Here is a 16,324-nt window from a genome sequence, read left to right as displayed (position 1 = left end):
AAGACTGTGGAATACCATTCAGAACCATAGCAGGGGTAGACTTGAAAACCAGGAAATACAGGTTTCAACGAAGAAAGGTTTTGTTACCTAGGGGGATAAAATAGCATATGCTTCTAAAGATGTGAACTTTCTTTTTTAAAAATAATCTGTGAGTTTACATCATCATGTAAACTTTACCAAAAGAAATAGGAAGCTATTCATCTACTATAGCTAACAAAGTGCAGAAACGTGTTATTGCAATATTTTAACAAACATCACAGGTAGTTTTAAAATGTAATCTTTAAGCTTACCTTTTTTGGAAAGAAAATAGTTATTTTTTTCTAAGACATGTACCATTATATACTTGATGAAAATGTTTTTCCATAATTTGTCATTGAGATTATTAGCTTTTCAGCATTTAATATGGCAAATTGTGGTTAACTTCTAGCCTATTTTCTTCTAGTCAAACTCTGAAGATGTTATGTTTTAAAAATCTTAATAGGCAGAAATCTACAGTCCTCAAACTGAGGCTCAAAATGAAAAGATAAAGACAAGTGAAAGAAAGAATATTTATTTTGATGGAGCAAACAAATTCAAAACTAAGAAAATATGGCAGTTTTCTCAGAAGAAATTAGCCCTCCAGTTGATTTAGAGAGAACTTACTAAGTAAGCTGTCTCACTGTGTATCCATCTATCAAGAAATCCACCTATAAAAAGAGGTCCACAAGGTGATTTCATGGGGCCTAGATAAAGAAACACTGTGGTGTAGTTTAAATATTTCTCCAACATTTACTTCAAGGAAAGGATCCCTGATTATCTGCCAGTTACTAAGTACCGAAAGGTGAATCGCTTTTGATAAACTTGTTAAAATGTCTCTTAATTCCATCCAACTACTTTTCTTACAGTTCTTACATCTCAGTCTTCCCATATTAGTTTCTCTTCTGAGATGAGAATGTGATGATCGGTTCGTGAACATCATCTGTTGGGCAGCTGTTTCCGATTTATGTTTTGTTACAAACCAGTACCATGTGAGTTAGGGTCCCCTATGGCTCTTCCAGGGGCTGTATCATTTCTGATAAGACTAAGACTCTCTTAGATGGAGACCAGGCTCCCTAACAAAGGTAGCCATAGCTTGGCTAGCACATGCAGGGATCCGAGTGAAACTATTTATCATAAAGACGGTGCTGGGAATTACAATCTCTATTGGTGAGTGGATTCAGAGTCCAATTCCCATTAGGACTGACCCAAGCTATTTTTAGTACCATATTAATTTATAAAAGTTACAGGAAATGTCTAAAAACATGGCGGTCAAGATAATTCTACAAAGTATTCTAAAGTCCCCAAATACAAACTGCCTGAACTTAAATATTGTTCAACTGATTAAGCAGATAGGTTCTTGGAGAGCTAACTCTTTAAATATAAACAGCCTTTATGTTATCATTTAGATTCAGGTTTAGAGTTCAAAGATTATTTTAAAAAGGGGTTGAGGGTTTACTGTATCATTTTCTCCCTTAGGTGTTTTGGGATTTGTAATTTATTTTAGATTCGATCAGATTGTCTTGAGTCTCCTCAGTGGATGGAAAACAATTTGTCTACACTCAGCTCTAACAGTAAAAATGGGAACTTCGGAGACATGAAGTATAAAGAAATATCAAGTTCATTATATAAACAAAAGGAGTTATTTTACTGTAGGAGATGTAATAAGTAATAATTGAATATTTATTAGATTAAATGGCAATGTAGGGAGGAATGTTTTCTAGTTTACCAAAAATTAAACAATGCATCAAGCACATTTTAGATTTATTATTTTTAATGAACTATGTTTAACATTTTACAAATCTTCAGGTTGTTACAATTTTCAGCAGTAAATATAGTAGTAACAGCAATAAATACACTGAAATATGAGATTTCTCTGAAAGAATACAAAAAATAGAAACACCTGGAAATAAGAAGGCAAAATGTCAATTCTAGATCTGAAATAGAAATTAATACAGCTGAATTCCTTTACAATGCTGGTACATGGGAAAATGAGAAACTCATGCGCCTTATAAATGAATGTGTGACTTTGAGCTTCACCTTTCTGGGAAGTTTTGAGGGACATCATTTGACCCACAGATCTCTAAAACCCTATAATACATATCGATACCAGAGGATTCAAACACATAGTGGCCTGAAAATGATTGCCAAAGCAAAGAAGTGCTTTCATCCCTCAACATTTGTGATCTTTGTGGTATACGATGTATTAGAAAAGGGCATAATCCCTATACAACTGCATAAAGTCATAAAAATTGATTTATAAAGTCTCAAGATCATAATATGTATTCAAAAATACATATAGCTGTGCTTTAGTAAATGAATCCATCAGTTAGTCGAGAGATAGTTTTGCCTTTAATATATATCCAAAGTATATACAATGGATCGACAAATGTTAACAATTTGTGACCAAAATCATCTAGGTTTACATTTGAAAAAACCTTAGTTTGCAATTTAAAAATTTAAGAAAGTTGTGAATATTGTTTATTATCACTTGGGTTAAGAAAAAGTAGATGGCTTCAGCTTTTTAACAGGAAATTTGTGAACTACTCACAAATGAGAAGTCACACTCTTTTGATCATTAGAAAAGATAAATTGCCTATAATTACCAATTGAGAACAGCATGTGCAGTGTAAAAATAATAAGGTTTTATTCTGAAACCAAACAAGTAGTTCTAGAAAAGCCCTTGGGATACATCATCTCATTTCCCTTACACAAAAATGAATAAAATAAGTGGCATACCTGAATGGTATACCCTTACACCAATATGTGTATTTCATTACCAAGCTGAGATGAAACATTTTTATTTAAAGGTGGGAAAAATAAACACTTAAAATATAAAGTTTTGCTATATAGTTTCTGACTTCATTCCAACATAATTTATCAATATATACTGTATTCAAAAAACAAGAAATACTACTCACATGCAAAATTTATTGTTCCAACATGAAACACTAGGTCTATATTTTTAATAAAACTGCACATCTGTTTAATTTGGTTAACTAAAAGAAAATGCACACTTAAAAAAGATGTTATATCCTTCTAATAATGCAAGTCTATATCAAAGGCACTTCAGCAGAGCACTAACTTTAACCTTTTCCAAATCATTTTCATTTGTGCTGCTTTTGATGTATCTTTCTGTGTAAGACCAATAAGAAGCCTTCTCTAATTGTTACAAGCCTTATCACTTAAAAAAAGAAAAGGAAGCCTATGTATTACCCAAAACATTTATTTCTTCTATGGATTGGAGTAATATATAGCAAATATTTACCTAGGGTCTTTATGTTCTTTGGGTTAACACAGAATGGCAGGAAGGTTATTTGACAGGTTAGATGTTGCAGAAGTTGCAGGAAAAAATTGCACATCTAGCTATAATTTTACTGAAGCAAATGTGGCTATTTTGGTTCACTGAACTTGTTGACGGTCTCTATGTTGCTCCCATGTTGAATAGCAGGGAATGAAAAATAAAGCAATTTAGGATTTTTACCCCCACAAGGGAAAGGTGCTTCAGACATTTGCCTTCAGGGAAATTTTAAGAAAAATGGGATCAGTTGATTTTAATGAATAATGAGCTTTTTATTTTTAGGATGTATGAATGGTAATTGAGTTAATTAAAAAGTTGTTCACATTGAATGCTTGCTATGATGAAAAGAATATAGATATATTACTTACAAAACTGAAAAAAGAAGTTGCAAAGGCTATAAGTGACTTAGGAAAAAACTTTTACTTTTCCCCTGAAATTGAAACTGTTTTTCTTAAACATCTTTTAAGCAAATCAGTATCTGGATATACAACCACTATCCTGAAGGTATTTTTGAGCCTCAGGAAAAATGGCATTTCTTTTTCTTCTCATCAACATTTAAGAAAAATAAATCAATGTTTATCTCCACATATTTTGTTTTAGTGTTCAAAAGAAACTTTCACATCATTTTTTAAAATTTCATAGCCTTTAAGTGACTGAGTTCAGGTTTTTAGAATAGAAGAAATATATTAAAACCAATATAGCCTAAAAGTATCAGTGAGCCTTAAATCAAAGTCATAGATTATTTTTTCAGATTTGTAAAAAGTTTTCCTTGACAACTAAGCTTGCTTCATTGTTGAGGGGAAGAAAAAGTAATTAATTTTTAAATAAAAACTCAGCATTAGAATGTTAATTGCCAAATTTCTAAATTACAAATTAACACCTTACTTATTTTGTGAAATTATATCCATAAACAACCAAAGAGCTGGTGTCTCCCTCTCTAACGACCAAGTAGCTTCTTGCCCATATTATATAAACGTAGGATTTATGTTTGGGATGATACAATACACATGCTGTTTAAAGACCAAACAACATTTTCTTTGAGATAACTCCAGAGTAACATCAGTCCAAGTCATTTATCAAGTTATTTTTAAGTATAGGCAGAAGAGGACGTAATAGTAACATTTGAAAGAATATGATGCCTGAAGTCAGTTTTGTTTCTAAATGTTCCATGGGGTAGTCACCATGGCAGAGGCAACATTTTTGGAGGCAACTTGAGAAGTATATATTTCACTGTTTATTCTTAAGAGAGTCAAGGCCAAACTGGCTGGCCGAGCAACATTTTCAGAAAACTAACATCTTGATGCTATTTTACATTTTGAAAACTTGGATACTGTAATTCATTACCCAAAAATAAATGAATAGGCCAGAAAAAGCATTCCTTGGTATCTTTCTCTCTGATTACTGAATTACCATTTACTCTGCTTGAGACATGTCCAAGAACCATGAGATTGCTCAGTCTCAACTTCTTAAGTTCATACTGCAATTTACAACAAGAAGCAAAAATAAACGGCACGAGACAGCAGACACACAATCCCTGTTGGAGTTAATTTATGGGAATCAGTGGGCGTTCCTCTCGCTTCTTCCAGATGTTAGTCTTGCTATCTCTTTTGGCTAGTGGTGGTCTGCCCCTTCTTTTAGTGGGGGATGTATTAGCTTCAAAATCTTCAACAGTGCTTTTCCTTCCTAGGGACTCTTCCCCAGGGTGCTCCATAATCACTCCACTCCCTCCATCTAGGATGTGCCTTAAAGTTGGGTCCTCAGGGGAACAGACGGTGGTTCCACTCTCACTGCTGCTTAGGTCTAAATCTTCTAAGTAAAGGATCTTGGGCTGATGCATGCTTTTGATGAATGTTTTCTCCCTCTCGAGCTTTCTACTTGAGTGAAGCTCATTCAAGTCCACCCCAGAGTCCAGACTGGTGTCATTGCTCTGGGTTCTCTTGCCCTTTTTCAGGTCTATAAAGGAGTGCCTCACTTGCGCAACTGGCTTTCCATCAAGAGACACAAACCAGGCTCTGGGATGCGGGGAGGGCTTTCCTTTGGACAGCTCCAGGAGGGTCTGTTCTGAAATTCCTTGAAGTTCCGATGAAAATGGAGTCATTACAACAGCCTCATTTAGTGTTCCAGGAACAGAGACGGATTCCAGTAAACTGCTTGAATATCGGCTCCAATCTGAAGCCTGGGATGGCAAGCTCTGTTGACCTTCAAGTATGATATCCTCTTCCCTGGCATCTGGGGGCTGTGCATGAGAATGAATTGGCATTTTGGGCAAGGTCTGTGTAAAGTTCTCTCGATTTACTGGTTCCATCAGTTGACCATAGACTAACTGTCCCTTTCTTGGCAAAGTAGCTGACTTAGCAGTATGTAGCTGTTCCGGCGTGGAGAAAAGGTCAGATGTTTGAAGAATGGCAATGGGCTGGCTGTAAATATGCATAAGCTGTTCAGGAATATGGGAACGCCCATACGCCTCCTCATTACCTGTGAGATACCTCTTTTCATCTTGAGCATCACCTAGAGATGAAGATAGATTGTTGTTAATATGTTTAGGTTGTTTGGACCCTACACTGGGCTCCAAAGACTGTGCTGGGTTTCTTGAGTAATTATTTTGATTGACTGATAGAAATGCAACATCTTCATTGTAGATTTTAAAATCGTCCCGAGTTTTTACCATGGAAACTCTTTCTTCTGTTTCTGCCTTTGATGGTTCCTTTTTCTGAGGACTATATGAGGAGTTTTTGGCATTGAATAACTGTGACTTGTCCTCAGCTTTTAATGCAACTTTAACTGTACTGATATGATTTATGTGTGTTGTTGAAGTTGTCTGGTCTTTCTTGAGGACCTCAAGTTTAGTGATATTTCTTTCTCTTTTCTGTGGAGTACCACACTTATCCCTAGGGTAGAAGAAAAGGCAAAAAATATTTAAAAGTTATGACACAAATGGTTCATTTTTTAAAAATCACTCCACAATCTACACATCATATATGTGCAATGCTATTGTGAGATATGCAGATTAAAAATAAAAAAAGATATATTGTAAGATTAAATTTATTTCTACAAATAAACTTTTCAATGTACAGAATACACTGAAATGATACCATCCCTTGATAATTTCTGTTTATAGCCATTAATATTTTCTTACCTGCAATAACAAAGTAGTACAGCAAAAAATCCAATGACAATGACTATTGTTCCTCCTAATATGGCTGTAAGAAATACTGTATGGTAGGCAGTTATGTCCTTGGAATCTTCATTTATACCTGAACCTACATGGTTCAATATAAACAAAGAGAAAATGTTATTTTAGATCAAATTCTCAACTATGTTACATGCTGGGTGAGGCACATTGAATAGGTTACACTTTTATTTGTTTGCTCCCCTCCTATGACAGATTTCCCTATGGGTGAAGTAAACCTTCCCTATCTGTTGGCTTCATTGACTGACTCGCTTTAACCAATGAAATGTGAGCATATTAAATAAGTTTGCATGGTATGGCTCTGCCCTCTTGCTCAAGCCTTCTAACATGTGAATAGCATATCCCAGAGAGTTTTCATTTCTTCAACCTGGCGTCTAGATTGAGAGTATCTGTTGAACTGAATGAAGCCAAGTCCGACAGTGTAGCAGACAACCTGAAACACTCATGAAATGTAAGTAGCAAATAAGTGTTTGATATCGTTAGCCACCGAGACAGCAGGGTTGTTTGTTACTGCAGCAATGGCTATGACAGAAGATGCTGAGATGCTGCTATAGAAAGCTTAAAACATATGACATTGGCTTCCAGGCCAAGCAGTGAGAAAACTGTTTCAACAGGCAGTAAAACTGGTGATCCAAGTAACAAAAAAATTGGTAAAATAAACTGGGAGAAAATATTTTTAACTAATTTGAGCTTTGTACAAAGAGATTTTAAGACAGAATGTTGATTATCAGCTGTATTTACTATTTTATTTAATCCTTAAAAATTTTAAAGACAAATTCAAAAAAAGGATTTACCAAAGCAAGCAGGGGTATAAAGAAATAGAATCCAAAAATTCTAAGACTTGAAGGATTAAGAGTTGCATCTCCTTCTACCTGGGCTCTAGAGTAAATGGAGCACAACTGACCCACTATCCTCCTGCTATGAGAACATACGTATAGGAATGGCATTGTGATAAGCTTTACTGCAGTAAAAGCTGACTAGGATGATTTCAACATAAAAATGAATGCTAGTGGTAAAAACATACATACTAAGACCAATGGAACAGAACAGAGAACCTATAAATAAATCCATACATCTATAGTGAACTCATTTTCAACAAAGATGCCAAGAACACATATTGGGGAAAGGACAGTCTCTTCAATACACAGTGCTGGGAAAACTGGATATCCTTATGCAGAAGAACGAAACTAGACTCTTATCTCTTACCATATACAAAAATCAAATCAAAATAAAGACTTAAATCTAAGACCTCAAATTACGAAATCACCAAAAGAAAACACTGAGGAAACTCTCCAATAAATCTGGGCAAAGATTTATTGAGTAATATCCTGCAAGTACAGGCGACGAAAGCAAAAATGGGATAACATCAAAAGCTTCTGTAGAGCAAAACAAACAATCAACAAAGAGAAGAGACAACCCACAGAATGGGAGAAAATAATAACCAGAATATAGAAGGAACTCAATTCAACAGGAAAAATTCTAATAATTCCATTAAAAAATGACCAGAAGACTTGAATAGAACACTTCTCAAAAAAAGACAGACAAATGGCAAACAGGTATATGAAAAGAAGCTTGACATATTTGATCAGAGAACTGCAAATCAAAACTACCATAAGATCATCTTATCCCACCCAGTTCACATGACTTTTATCCAAAAGACAGGCAATAATGAAGGCTGGTGAGGATGTAGAGAAAAGGGAACCCTCCTACACTGTTGGTGAGAATGTAAATTAATATAGTCACTATGGAGAACAATTAGGATGTTCCTCAAAAAAAATAGAGCTACCATATGACCCATCAACCCCACTGCTAGATATATACCCAACAGAAAAGAACTCAGTATATCAAAAAGATATCAGCACTCCCATATTCATTGCAGCACTGTTCACAGTAGCCAAGATTTGAAAGTGACCTAAGAGTCTATCAACAGATTAATGGATAAAGGAAATGTGGCATATATACACAATGGAGTACTATTCAACCATAAAAAAGGATGTGATCCTGTCATGTGCAACAACATGAAAGGGAGTTTAGGACATTGTGTTAAGTGAAATAAGCCAGGCACAGAAAAATAGACTTTGCATGTTCTCATTCATCTGTGGGAGCTAAACACTAAAACAACTGGAAATTGAGGGTAGAATGATGGTTTACCAGAGGCTAGGAAGGGTAGTGTGGGGTTGGGGGAGAGTAGGGATGGTTAGTTAATTAGAATGAGTAAGCTCTAGTATTTTGATAGTACAACAGAGTGAATACAGACAATAATTGTACATTTAAAAATAAAGAGTACAATTAAAACATTTATAACAAATAAATGCTTGAGGTGATAAATACCCCATTTATGTTGATGTATTATGCATTATTACGCATTGTATGCCTGTATTAAAATAGCTCATATACCTGAGAAATATAAACACCTATTATGTACCCACAAAGATAAAACATTTAAAAACATGATAAAGATGAATGCTATTGGGCAGCTAATCTTGAGGTAATCTACTTCAGTATCACAAAGACTTCAATATCACAAAGCTCAAAAAGGTATATAATAAGTCTACTTATCGGTACCAATTATATTCTAATATGTATTCAGGGAGATAGGGTAAGAAGAGTGAGTGGTGGGGCAACTGGTTTCTGGTCATCTTTACCATGAGAAAACATCCAGAATGAGGCTCCCACCTGCACTGAGGACACTGAAGAACTTGAGAGACCACCACTTCTTTAATTTTATCTTTCAAATTTTGCACTAAAGATTTGGAGAAACAGTATTGCAGTTATGCATGTAGACTTTAGAGCCAAAGTGTCTGAATTGGAACTCTCACCTCACCATTTGTTTTTATGTAGCCTTGGGAAAGTTTCATTTCTTTTGTATCTACTTCCCCTATCTGCAGAGCAGTAACAGTTATTTAATCCTCAGCAGTTCACATGGGTTAGATATGAGTAAATACTTGTGAAACACTTAGACCAGTGCTTGGCTCACGATAAGCGCTCAGTTTTAGCTATACCACACTATTGTTGAATGAAGCTTTAAGGTTATATTAAAACGGGTACTCTAATATTGGCCGTGATTTCACAGATGGTGACTGATCTATCTTATTTAATAGACAAACAAGCACAACACTGTACGATATGAAATTTTGTCAAACAAGAAATGAGAGTAACTTTCTGCTATCTGTAGATTTGTATGGAGGATTGGTTTGATTACAACTGGGCATAAATGAGTTTGTTTCCAGAATGGAATAATGCTAACAACTCCACAGGAATCCAACAAAACTCACATTTGGAAACAGGATGTTGACATATTGAGTTTGCCCCAAATCCTATATGTATGGCAGTAGCAAGAGAATGCATCTGTCTGTGTGCATGTGTGTGCATGCATGCCTAAAAGGAGTTAGGTAGAAACACGTTTTTTTCATTCAAGTATATTTAAAATGCACATTTAAAACACTTGCTTATTAAACTCTGTACTCAACCACCTACTCTCCTACAGCAATCTGAAAAATTAATCTCTTGCACTTAATATTTTTCCAAGGAATTCTAGAATTCTATTTAAACTTTAAACAAATTAACCACATTTATAACTAAAGAAGCTCTGCAAACACTAGCTCATCATAGGCACAATTTTGATTTTATAGTAATATATCTTAAAATGTTTAAGGACATTAGGAATTGTGTCATAATCAACATATATATATTTGGTCTCTGTCCCTAGTTTCTGGCACAGAGCTTCTACAACACTTGGAATTTCCTGAGCAACAGGGGTTCTAGGAGTGTCTTTTGTTCTATTATGTGGTCTTTGACCCTGTTTCCTAACATAGAGCTCCTAAATCTCATGGAATTTTCTGGGTGTTGGGAGTATCTTTTGTTCTAACTTGACTCTGGGTGGGCTCATGCTTGGGGGCTGGTGACCAACAAGCCATGCTTAGAAGCTTGTAGCTTTCAGCACCACCCCTCATACTCTGGGAAGGAGAATGGCTGGAGATTAAGTTAATAATTGATCATGCCTGCACAAGGAAGCCTCCATCAACATCCCTCAAGTGTAGGGTGTGTAAAGCCTCTAGGTTGATAAACACATCCACGGGCCAGAAAGGTGATATACCCCAACTCTATGGGGGAAAAAGCTCCTGTACACAGGACCATTGCCCTATGTACCTCTGCATCTGCTCTTCATCTGTATCCTTTATCATTTCCTTTATTACAAGCTGTTAAGTATAAGTAAGTGTTCCCCTGATTTCTGTGAGCTATCATAGCAAATAATCAAACCTGAGGAGAGAATTGTGCAAATCCCCCATTTGAAGCCAAATCAGATGGTATGGGTAAACTGAGAACCTGTTGCTTCCAATGGGCACCTGAGATGGGGGCAGTCCTATGGGATTAAACCCTTAACCTGAGGGGTCTGATGCTAACTGTAAGTAGATAATGTCAGGATTGAATTGAATTATAGGATATAATCCACGTTCACTGAAAACTGGAGAATTGGTTGGTGTGTGGAAAGACCATGCGAAGACACCTTGAGAAAATGGCCATCTAGAAGCCAGGAAGAGACCTCACCAAACCTGACAGCACCTTGACCTTAGACAGTTGCCTCCAGACTGTGAGAATATAAATTTCTGTTAATAGCCAGTTACTACTCTGCAGTTATTTTGTTAATGGCAGCCTGAGCAGACTAACACAATATCCAACTCTCCCAATTTAGAAACAAGAAAACTAATGCTCAGTTGGGTAAGAACCTATTTCAAGCTCACTCAGTTAATTACAGACAAAGTAAGGGCTATCATCAAGTTATCCATATTTCTAATGTAATATTCCTTTGACTGATATGCTTGCAGAATAAATTCTTCAAAAGCATCACTAGAAGATCTCTAATTCAAACTAAACAAGAAGCCCCTACTTTTATTTTTGTACTCATCCAAACAACATCTTTTCCAACAAATAATCTGGAACAGAACTTCCATGTGGTTTTAGAAAATAATTTTGGCTTTTGTAATTCATAAAGCTATCTTATGTAATTCAGTTATTTTAGATATATTTTTAGTGTAAGTACATTTCTCTATAAAACTCAAATGCTCCATAGGTTATTTTTATTAAAAATGAAATGAGTTGTGTGAAATTAGTTTTTCATCAATATTTCATTATAGTTGCAAATATAAAATGGGATAAGGCCAGACAGCTGGCAAGATTGTATGATATTTTGCATCATGAAAAGCAAAAGTAACCACCCTCTGGTTTCTGAATGAATAATCTTGTAAGCACTAAGTTCAAATAGAAATAAAAAGAACATTTCTCGTGATTATATATGGCTACTTAGTCCCAGCTTCTCAAGAGGCTGAAGTGGGAGCATCCAGAGTTTGAGCCCAGCCTGAGCAGACAACATAGCAAGACCCAATCAAAAAAGAAAATTCAAACTTGCCAACACAGAATGAAAATAAAAATTAAACTTGATTTTAAAAATTAGAGAAAACCGATAGCCTTCAAAATAATAGACAGTCATAATAATGTTAGATGACAAAATGCTGCAGATAAACATATGTAAAATGCCATCCATGTTCTGGATCAGGGTAAGTACTAGGACTATTCCTAATCAGTATGAAATACCCAGGTAGCAACTACCCCTCAGCTGTGAGCCAAAACACTTGATAAACCAAAAGAATTATCTCTAATGCATGTATATCATAATCTTCAACCATGTATTCAACTTTCACTCTAAAATCTTCACTAAAATAACACTAAACGTTTTGCTTTGTTTTTAATCTGTAAAAACACAAACCTACAAGAATAAAGGAATATAAGCTATCATAATTGACTCATGAAAGCTGGTGGCAGGGAAAGCCAAGAAGCAATTTGATTTATGCCAACACATACCCAAAAGGCCCAGGAAGTGGTAGCAGGCTGACAGTGCAACCAGTCTACACTACTGCAGGTTAGAGAATTTTTCTTTTTTTCAAAATTTAATGGCTAAAATATGCAATGTCTGAATATTTTGAGGAATGTACACAACTTGAGATCAATGTAGGGTTTCCTGAGGTACAAATTACCTAGATAATTTGACAACGTGTTAAATATAAGGAAATAAAATTCTCATTTTTCCTAGAATATGAACAGATCTTCCCTAGGGGACGATTCATGGTTTTGCTCCCCAGCCTCCATCTTCCTTCTGTTCAAAATGTCAGACCAATTTTCATTTAGTACGGGGGTGTCCAATCTTTTGGCTGCCTTGGGCCACACATAAAATACATTAATGATAGCTCATGAGCTCAAAAAAAAAAAAATCACAAAAAAACTCAATGTTTTTAGGAAGTTTACGAATTTGTATTGGGTCTCATTCAAAGCTGTCCTAGGTTGCATACAGCCTGTGGGCTGGGGGTTGAACAAGCTTGATTTAATAAATCCTCAGTCTTTTCTTGAATGATGGTGTCTGCAGACTTCCAAGAGCCCTTCCTCTCCTCCTCAATCCCCACCAAGTAACATGTGTGCTCTTGACCCAAAAGTGGGCCAATGGGATGATCATTCTTCAGCCTTAGAATGACCAGGAACAGTATAAGGAAAATACTGGAAAGGGCTGGAAAGGGTTGGAGCTAGCCACCACACAGCAGCAACCTGGCAAAGGTTGTCAAGCAGGCTGCTAACTAGGCCATCTGGCACGGCAAGGAGTCCTGCCTTTCAGCATGTGGTTCTTCAGCCTTCCCTGGGTTCCTGTGAACTCCCTACATCCTTCTAATATAGCATATTTTTAAATTACTCAAAGTATTTTTCTTGCAACCAAAAGCTCTGATTTGGACAGAATTTATTCATAAAAAAAAAGTAGACTAAGAAAATACTTGATTTGAACAAACTTCACTCTTCATAGATTCATCAGATATAACTATAAGAGACCTTATACACATGAAAAAAAAAAAATGCTGAGATCAAGTTCCTATCCCATTGTCATACAGCTTGTAAGTGGCAGTGCTTAGAATAAAACTGAGGTCTGCTGCTATCAATTCCAGCAAGACTATTTGGATTATATGTTTTAATTACTTTCATTTTTTACAATACCTCTAGTTCCTGGAAGTGGAGCTGCTATCCAGTAGCCCAAATGTGGTGCATCATATGTCCAGATTAAATGACTGTTATGTTCCTTGACCATTCCTCGACCATGATTTACCCAAGCACCTAAAAACAAAGGTATGTAAAAAATACTAGTTAGTTACAGTTATATATCTTAAGAACTGATGGTCATGCATAGAATACGTTATGGGACTTTTTCAAAGATTATGAAAACTGTGGCAACATATTATCATAGGCTAATAAATATCACATCATATTATAATATAGTATATACTATAATAGAATAATTTGGATGATTTGTCATGACCAAAAAACACTGTAAATAAACTAAGGATGGCCAGGTGCAGTGGCTCAAGCCGGTAATCCCGGAACTTTGGGAGGCCAAGGCATGTGGATCACAAGGTCAGGTGTTCAAGACCAGTCTGGCCAACATGGTGAAACCCCGTCTCCTTTAAAAACAAAAATTATCAATTATGACACCTATTATTGTAATAGGTACTGAAATAAACTCATCTTAGAATCAGACCTTCAAATAACTAGATCACAAAGCCTTAATCATGGAATTCGTGAAAAACTCATCTATTAATTTGGTGAGTTTTAAAATTAAAAAGTACTAAATTTTCACATTTCTTGATATTAATACATGTTTTTGGCATACACATTAAGAAAATTGTCATTTTATATAAAAACAAAATAGTTATTTTTTTAAAAACACAGAAATTAGCCAGGCGTGGTGGTGCATGCCTGTAATCCCACATACTCAGGAGGCTGAGGCAGGAGAATCGCTTGAACCTGGGAGGTGGAGGCTGCAGTGAGCTGAGAGTGTGCCAGTGCACTCCAGCCTGGGTGACAGAGCAAGACTCTGTCTCGAAAAAAGAAAATAATAATAATAAAATAAACTAAGGACATAGTCATACTTAGAAAAATCATGACTCTCCAGATTCTATTTACACTGTGCATATTAAGATAGCTCTTATCACCTGCTCTGATATTCTGATTAAATATACTGTTTTATGGCCTTAATTTTTTACTAAATATTGTTTTGGTCTAGTACTGTTGGTATTGTTCTTATAGAACTAGATCTTCTAAACTCTCAATAAATGTTACTTCATCCAGTAAAATTTGCTGTCAAAAGAAAAAAGAATTCAGTAAAACCTATACCTCTTATGAAGTTTTATTTATAAATAGCATAACAAAGCTATTTGAGTTTGGTGTATATTTGTATTATGGTTTATTGATTTATTATAGGGAATTATCTACAACATGTAAAAAAGTATTTTAATAAGGTAAAGAAACTTGAAAATAATGAGAATAATTTAATCTATTGCTTTTAAACAGTCCACAAGTGTTACATCAGTGATAAATCAATTTAAAAAATGTTGTCACTGAAAGGTACATTAGAGATAAATGCCTTGGCCAGAAAGAACAATCAGCAACCAGGACTCAAACAGCAGATATTCTTTCTTTAAGTGCCTTAACACAGCTTCCTCATTCAACAAATCAGGAAACTGAGGCCCAAATAAGTTAAATGACTTATTCCAAATAGTCCTGCTGGTAAACAGACTAGACTCCAAATCTTAGAGTTTTTAATCTAATGATTTCAGTACCATACTATCATGGTTATATAGTTTCCACTATTTCTTTAAAACATAGACACATTACTGCTTATATTCTATAGTGAAAACGTATGTGTTTTGGGGGTCTTATTACCCACATGAAATCCCATTTCAAGTCTCCTTTGAGGATCTATTGTGCTCTATTCTCCGTCAACATGATCAGTTTAGGGTTCCACCCCAGCTTCAACATGTGACTTGAAGTCTAAATAAATCTGTGCATTCAATTTGCAGGTCACAAAGACAGGTTCTAAGATGGGCATGCAAACTCCACTCTACAACTACAGTGAGTCCAAGGGCTTCTGCTATATATAGCTCCTAAGAAAATCTCTGCACTGGCCTTCAACCTGGCAAAGTATAACAATAGAGCACCTACAGCCTTCTTGTCACTCTGAAGGGAAATCCTATCCTAGAAAGGTGCTAATACAGAGCAAACAGATGAGAGTGGAGGAGGAGAGAAACTAACCCCAAGCCCTGTGAAACTAACTAGACCGTACATGACTCACCCAAGGAAGTCCCACCTCTAAACTTTTCAGCTGTGAAAAGTTTTCCTTTTCTTTTCTTTTTCCTTTTTCTTCTGAAAAATCATTTTCCTTTTTCTTTTCTTTCTTTCTTTTTTTGGTAACTTACACTCCTACCTTATTTACATGGGAACCCATGAACAAAACAAAGGGAAGCTGAGGATGAAAATATACATATATTTCCAGCTGCTATTTAGGAGGCAAAACCCAGAGAACAAAACTAGTATCTAAGGGGTTTCTTTGGAAAAACAATTATTCTTTCTATCTCTTAATAACATAATGTTATTTTTTTTTTCATGAAACTAGCATACATTTCCCAATTGCCTTAAACCATGCTTTTAGATAGGTATTATGAGCTTATCAAAACAAAAGCAAACTTCTAAGAACAGAGATAATTTAAAAAAATTATTTCTACCTCAGAATGGTGGTGCTACAAAAAGGTAACGGAATGAATAAATAATGCTATTTTTTGACATGTGCATTCCCATCATTTCCCCAATAGTTGTATTATATTAAAATGAGGTCAATTTTGGTCACTAACAAATATATTTGTGATGTTACTAAAAAACTAGAGCTGTATCAAGTTCTAAGATAAAACAGTCAGCTAGTCAGTTGACAAATATGCAAAATATTCAGAATA

The 16,324-nt window shown here is 35.4% G+C and overlaps 1 protein-coding gene across 1 annotated transcript in view; it reads right to left on the bottom strand.

Annotated features, from left to right (window-relative positions):
• Positions 1-1,771: 1,771 nt before the first annotated feature.
• The window catches only part of FAM171B (family with sequence similarity 171 member B), a 71,960-nt gene continuing 57,407 nt past the window's right edge, over positions 1,772-16,324 (bottom strand). Inside the window, exons 6-8 of the mRNA XM_007965576.3 lie at positions 13,539-13,655; positions 6,453-6,576; positions 1,772-6,204 (exon numbers count right to left, since the gene is read on the bottom strand). Coding sequence (XP_007963767.2) covers positions 4,860-6,204; positions 6,453-6,576; positions 13,539-13,655 — 1,586 coding nt within the window. The 3' untranslated portion in view covers positions 1,772-4,859. The remainder of the gene's footprint in view (positions 6,205-6,452; positions 6,577-13,538; positions 13,656-16,324) is intronic.

Source organism: Chlorocebus sabaeus, chromosome 10 (genome assembly GCF_047675955.1).
Source record: "Chlorocebus sabaeus isolate Y175 chromosome 10, mChlSab1.0.hap1, whole genome shotgun sequence".
Taxonomy (NCBI): domain Eukaryota; kingdom Metazoa; phylum Chordata; class Mammalia; order Primates; family Cercopithecidae; genus Chlorocebus; species Chlorocebus sabaeus.
Note: the sequence above shows the minus strand (reverse complement) of the source record. Positions and strands in the feature narration are given on the sequence as shown.